We start from the raw sequence: 6,870 nt of genomic DNA, 5'->3' as shown, positions 1-6,870 counted from the left end.
CTTGCAAATTGCACCAGGCCTGATATTGCATTTGCAGTGAATTTACTAGCTAGACATAGCGCAGCTCCTACTAAACGCCATTGGACGGGAGTTAGGAATATCTTTCGATATCTCCAAGGCACAAAGGATCTTGGCCTATTCTTTCAATTTCAGAGAAATTTGAACATTGATATGATTGGATATGCTGATGCTGGCTACTTATCTGACCCCCACAATGCCAGATCACAAACTGGTTTTTGTGTTCCTACATGGTGAGACAGCCATATCATGGAAGTCTTCCAAACAGACCCTAGTGGCTACATCCACCAATCATTCTAAATAATCTCTTTATTTGAGGCAACACGTGAATGTGTATGGCCTCGCAGAATGATAAACCACATACAAAATCATGTGGTAAAGGTTCTATCAAATCTCCAACCATTATCTACGAAGATAATGCAGCTTGTGTTGCTCAAATGCAAACAGGTTACATAAAGAGCAATATCACTAAGCATATTTCTCCTAAATTATTTTTCCCCCATCAATTACAAAAGAAAGGGAAGATAAACATTTTGCAAGTCAAATCATGCGATAATCTAGCTGATCTATTCACAAAGTCGCTCCCAGCTTCAACATTTGAAAAATATGTTCATGGGATTGGTATGCGACGACTTCGAGATTTGCAAAGATCAGGGGGAGAGCCTCTCTGAATCATAACCTGTTCAAACATTATATTGCACTCTTTTTCCTTTTATGAGTTTACTCTCATGGTTCTCATCAAGGTTTTTAATGAGGTAATATCAACATAAGAATATATGTCATACATCCTATTTTTCCCTACCGGGGTTTTTAATGAGTGTATACAAGACATATTAATTGTCCTCTAAACTTACCAATGAGTTTTATCCTCAAGGTTTTCTCATATAAGTTATCAAAGAGACGATAACATATGTTGTAACATTTTCTCCTTATTTTTCCTACTGGGTTTTAGTGGAGTTTTAACAACATATCAAGTTCTATTCTCCTCATATTTTTCTCACAGGTTTTTTTGGAGGAGTTATTCAAGATCATATACGCTTGTGATTAAGAGCAATATTCTCAAAGTTATACAAGGATGCAAGACATAGAAGAAGCAGCTTTGTAGAAGGGGGAGTGTTAAGAATAAAGCAACGTCATTAGCGCTAAGAGTCGTCACGTGTGTCCAAAGCGCCGTACGGACGTGAACGTCCGTACGGGCGTCTTCTCGCGCCACGGGTAAAAAATTACAGTCACTGAAGCAATAACATATGTTGCCGGTACATAAACATTGGTCTTCACTAAAAGATTTCACGGCTTAGATCCCTTCGGTGACACCTTAAGTGCCAGCCTCTCCACAAAATCATGAGAACCAGTCCTCTTCTGTCTGGCAATTTCTTGAAAAAAGCAGCAAGAGCCAATCCGGTCCAGAATACTGGGCCAGCTCCGCGGAAGCAAAGCTCTAGGATTTCCACTTTTTGTTTTTCAAAACTTTGGCTTTAGTATAGTCCACTGTAGCACCAAATCAAACAGGACAAGCGTTGTCCCAGGCTAACTCTTCAAGCAAAAATTCTCACCTTATTCAACAGTGGAGTTTCATATTAGCTTCCACATCTTTCTTGAGCAATCCCCGCCGCACTTGTGCCGCACTTGTCCCAGGTTTTGCACTTTCATCATTCTTGAGGCTGTAAGCAAATGTGTAGGTAATCATCAGGGTAGAAAGGTCTTTTTTTTTTGACAGAAAGATTGTAAGGGAAGCCCTTACAGTATAGTTGGTGCAACAAACCCAAATTGCAAGTACCATGCCTTAAACCTGGGTGGGTGGGAATACATCAGCCCCTTCCCACCACTAGGCTATGCCTTAGTCACACATATGGTAGAAAAGTCATTTCTTTCATAATGCCAGGCAGGAAAATCCCCTTTTCAATCATCAAGCTCGCTCATGTTAAGGATGATACTCGCATAATTTCGGGGAAGCCAATTACCACGCCAGGCCCTGATGCACTTACCATATCCCACTCTCAAGGTGGCACCTTTTTTTAGCAGCTCCAGGCCATGTTCAATACCATGCCACACAGACGAAGCTTCATTCGCGAATACGGCTTCTAATAAATTACCTCTCGGGTAGTAGATTGCTTTCATGAGTCTTGCAGCTAAACTCTTGAGGGTATTGGATCAGTCGTCATGTTTGGCGAGCCAGCAAAGCCTGATTAAAGAGAGTGGTGTCTCTAAAGCCAGTGCCACCTGTTTCTTTGGGTTTAGTGATCAAGTCAAAGTATCCCACGCCCAGCAACACTTCGCTGACCCTCATCCTCTCCCCACCAAAAAATCTTAATAAGTTTTCTGTAATCATCATGGAACCTTGTAGCCAGCTTAAAAATCCCCATTACATAAGTTTGTAAAGCCTAAGCTACAGATTTAAGAAGAATCTCCTTTTCTCCCATAGAAAGATATTCTTCATTCCAGGGAGACAATCTTTTAGCAAACAGGTCTTTAATGGGCTGAAAACGATTTGCTTTCATCCTTCTTCCAGAGTTGGCAACCACATGTACTACTTTTCATCAAAATCACTATGGGTGACTTAGCAAGAACCTTTTGATGTCAACCTGTATATCTGTAGGACTAGCCAACAGACTTGTTGATCCTATGAAACAAACTAGCTACGACTTAATCAAGGATCATCAGTGAAGTGAATACTACACCACTCACCGTTCTCTATATATGTAATATACTACTCCCCTCCATACTCATCCGACTCATGACCGTCGATTCCTTGATGGTGAAGTCATTGTGTCACACCAGATACACCTAGTGCTACTGTGTGACTAGCATGTGGGACCTTGAGGTCAGAGTGTGTGTGTGTGTGTGTGTGTGTGTGTGTGTGTGTGTGTGTGTGTGTGTGACATGTAGGGCCCAAGGCCAGGGGCGTGGGTGGGCTCTGGTGGAGAACCGCGTGAGTGAGTCCTGTACTTAAGAGGCAGATATATGCAAGATCGAACAGGCTGTTGAAACGAGAATTATTCCTCATCCCTCTCTGCTGTCGTTCTCATCTCCTTCTTCCTCTTCACGCTTTCCTCACCTACCCTGATCCCCTTTTCCCAAGCTACTCCAATCACCTCGATCAGGACAGGGGTGTTACACATTGCTACCAAGGTACATGCAGTCCTCGTTGAGTCCACTGGCCACAGTGTCTGTAACATATTTGCAATTACTTAGTATGCGGTCATTGTCACACTTCTCCGGATAGTCGACATTGTCACACTCCTCCGGAGCATCAAGTATCTGACCAGCAAGCGACGTCACCATCGCCATCAACTGATTGACCGCTTCCTCAAGCTTGGTTTCATCACCTCCTTTCAGAAGACCTGCCCAATATAAAAGGAAGGAGCAAACTATGAATAAACAAACTAGCTACAACTTAATCAAGGATAATCAGTGAAGTGAATACGACACCCCATACCGTGACTATATATACTACTCCTCTCCATAATAATCCGACTCATGACCGTCGGATTCCTTGATTCTGAAGTCATCGCTACCAAGGTACATGCAGTCCTCATCGAGTCCATCAGCCACAGTGTCCGTAACAAATTCGCTATTAGTTAGTATGCGATCATTGTCGTACTCCTCTGGATAGCCGACATTTTTGAATAAATCCTCCCCGCGAACCATCTTCTCAAACTCCACCTCGTGCCCATGGAATCCCTCCCCACTAGCCGGGTGTACAATCCTGATCCCCTCTTGCTCGCAGAAAAGGCAGCGCACTGGTTCTGCCACACATATGCAGACCATAATTAGTAATCATAGCATGGATTTAAATGCACTTATTTTTTACAACAAAAAGGGCACCACTGGTATTTAACCTGCAGAATATATAAACATATCCTTTCTATCTTGACTTCAGAAGTTAGATTCTGGTTAGCTGACTGTGTGTGCGTGTGTGTGTGTGTGTATTATCATATACTCCCTCCATCCCAAAAAGCTTGTCGCTCAAATGGGCTCAAATGGATGGATGGAGGGAGTATATGGGTAGCCGTGTGCGGTATGAGCATGAGAACAGTTAATGAAGATCATTATCAATCTGATGAAAAAAGAATCTTAAACAAAAGAACGGGAGCATATATATATATATATATATATATATATATATATATATATATACCAGCCCCTGGTAGTGGAAACTCCACAGGGCAGCATAGAAGCTGGCTATCCTGGTCGTCGTTCTTGTTGCTAAGCTCAGCAAAGAAGAGTACTGGAACTGAACCTACAGAGCCAACATTCCGGGTCACCAGAAAGTTGGCATGTGTGTGGTGGTAGTAGTCCTCTTCAACAGGATCTTTTTTCTTTTGCATCATGATGGAGTGCATACTCTCGTCAGGACCAGACACATATGTATTCACACCGCAGACCACATGAAGCTGATAACATGCTTGTTCCTATAAGATGGGGAAAAAAAACGAGCAAATCAGCAAATGTGGCATAGAATTAAGAGAAAACTAATTGCTCATCTTTTAAAACAACTTCGCTCTCATAGCAAATTTGCTCTTATAGCACTACTTATTTGCGAACTACTCTACATCTCCCACCAACAATGCTTCTACTGCCACCCAGCCCATTGGTCCAAGTGTTAGCTCAAATCATGCACTCAAACAAAAATCTTCTTGGCCTTGTCCAAACTCTGTTTACATGGTGCTGTGGTGGCCACGGCTCAGCGGGATAATCAAAAGGAATACCTAAATGGACATTATGGGCTTATCACAAGAAATGCAGCCTATTCAGACAAGCTAATAAGCGTCAATGGAGGTCGGTAGCAGCAAGTTCGTTCCACCACATATTTTGATCAAGCAGGCCTTCTAACTGATGGAATTTCTATTAAAAAGTGCTTAGGTGTCCGCGGGGTAATTAATTAATCAAAGGAGGTCGGTAGCAAGTTCCACCAGCTGTTTGATCAAGTAGGATTTTGGTTGATGGAATTTGGACACAAACAAATATAGAGGTATCTGAGGGATAAACTAACTCACTGAATTCTGCACCTCATATCTGCTTAGTGCAGCCTTGACCTTTCTGGAGATTCTTCTATGAGCCCTTCGCTGTATGCGTCCCTCATACATGGTAAGATCGAGCCGTCGTTTATAAATGGCAACTGGTTGCTTCTGCTGGACTAAAATGCCAGTGGAATGGAAAGCAGATGACAATAGCATGGCAAGCTGCTGGACACATTGAGAAGAGAGCTGTTGTTGTCCCCCATTATCTGACAGCAGTGACAGGACTGCAGGCGTCTTGCAAGAGCTGAGGAATCCTGCTTGGGCATCGGGTCTGGGGTGCCATGCCGCAGTTGCAGCAGCCCTGAAGGCTTCTTGTTCTTCCTGGACACTGCTGCAGTGCTTTGTCGCGGTCATGTTGAGATCCGTGTCGAGCAGGAACCTTATGGCCTGATCGGCGTTGAGATCTTTGTCACGGGTGCAGAGGAAAGAGACAAGTCCGTAAAAGGATTGTGCTTCAATCCGCATCAGGTTCAAGGTGCCGAGGATGTCGAGCTCGTCCAGTTGACTCAGTGGTGGGAAGGTGGCTTCATACCAGATGGTGTTAACGATGATGTTGGTGACAGGATCGAAAGGGCCGTAGCAATGGCCAGCCTTGAGCATGCTACGGTGGTAACGAGACCTCAGCTCGCCGCCCGGCAACCTGGCCAGTGCCTGCAGGTAGAAACCATGGATCGTATGTAGGAGCACTCGCCTTAGTGACCAAGAATACTGGTGGGTCACCTTGGCGGCGCGCTCACTGCGACGGGCTGCAAGCTCCCATGGCCTGATGAGGCTGCTGGCTATGCCAACAGGAGCAGGACAAGGGACATCTGCCGTCTGCTTGGCCAGAGTGTGGAGGATGTCGCCGGGGGAATTGGGCCGCACCGCCAAGAGCAAGGAGACGGCCTTCTCGAGGGTGTCGAGGGAGGAGCACAAGGACAGCCAAACGCCTGCGAGCTCGGAGGGACACGGATGCTTGGCGGCCACCATTGCGCACTTGAGAGCGAGCTTGAGGGCGCCATTGGTGGCCGCGGAGCCTGGGCGGAAGCACTTGGTGCGGCGGTCCTCGACGACGATGCGCGCAGCAACGAGGGGGCCGGCTTCGGCGAGGACAAGGTACCTGACGGCCTCCCAGTCGGTGAGGTGAGGGAAGAAGCATGTGAGGAAGGCGACGAGGCCGTCGAGGGAGCGCTGCTTCATGTCCTTGTCGACGCCGACGAGCGCCGAGGCCCCGTCGACGGGATCTGCGGCGGCGGCAAGCAGGGCGCTGACGACTATGTTGGAGACCGGATCGAGCAGGCCGACGGAGGTCGCCGCATCGAGGAACCGTCGCAGATAGAGGTGCGAGGCGAGCAGCTTGACGGCTTCGTCGCGGTGGTGCTCGATCTTGCGGAGGAGGAGTGATGTGTCCTGCTCCCTCTCCTTCCACGGCAGGGCGCCATCATCAGACAGCGACGTACCGTAGACGCGGAGATGGCCGGTGCTGGCGTTGGCTCTCAGCTTGGCCATGGCCGGAGAGCTCGCCGGAGACCCAGCGACAGAGGTTTGGGGGATTGGGGAATTGCGGATGGAACCCTACCTCTGTTTCACTTCTTGGGCCGGCCCATTAGATGACTTCCTTTTTTTTATCATCTTTTTTTGTTCTTTCCATGTCGTTTTTCTTACTTGTTTCCTTGTTCCTTTTTCTTACTTGAGGAGAATGTTTTCCCTTTTCCTCCTTCTTAAAAAAAACTTGTTTCCTTTTTCCTGTTTTTATATTTTATTTTCTATTCCTTTCATTTTCCGTTTTTATATGTTCATTTCCCTTTTGTTGTATAAAGGATTGCATTTGATTTGCTCATAATTATTGTTT

At 45.9% G+C, this 6,870-nt stretch overlaps 1 protein-coding gene across 5 annotated transcripts; it reads right to left on the bottom strand.

Moving 5' to 3' along the window:
* Window positions 1-1,053: 1,053 nt before the first annotated feature.
* LOC123102110 (uncharacterized) lies at window positions 1,054-6,630 on the bottom strand. 5 transcript variants are annotated; one of them, XM_044523394.1, is made up of 4 exons: window positions 5,028-6,630; window positions 4,259-4,430; window positions 3,455-3,764; window positions 1,054-3,359 (listed from the first exon to the last, which is right to left on the bottom strand). In XM_044523394.1, the coding sequence occupies exons 1-3, from the start codon at window positions 6,525-6,527 to the stop codon at window positions 3,469-3,471; spliced, it is 1,968 nt and encodes a 655-aa protein (XP_044379329.1). In that variant the 5' UTR covers window positions 6,528-6,630; the 3' UTR covers window positions 1,054-3,359; window positions 3,455-3,468. The 5 variants fall into 5 exon arrangements, 4 of the variants coding, with proteins under 4 accessions (XP_044379329.1, XP_044379328.1, XP_044379327.1 ...); XM_044523393.1 differs by having other exon boundaries at window positions 1,056-3,359; window positions 5,016-6,625; XM_044523392.1 differs by having other exon boundaries at window positions 1,063-3,359; window positions 4,157-4,430; window positions 5,028-6,616.
* Window positions 6,631-6,870: the final 240 nt, after the last annotated feature.

The sequence above is a fragment of the Triticum aestivum genome, chromosome 5A, assembly GCF_018294505.1.
Source record: "Triticum aestivum cultivar Chinese Spring chromosome 5A, IWGSC CS RefSeq v2.1, whole genome shotgun sequence".
NCBI lineage: Eukaryota > Viridiplantae > Streptophyta > Magnoliopsida > Poales > Poaceae > Triticum > Triticum aestivum.
The sequence above is the reverse complement of the archived record's forward strand: the minus strand, read 5'-3'. Positions and strand labels throughout refer to the sequence as shown.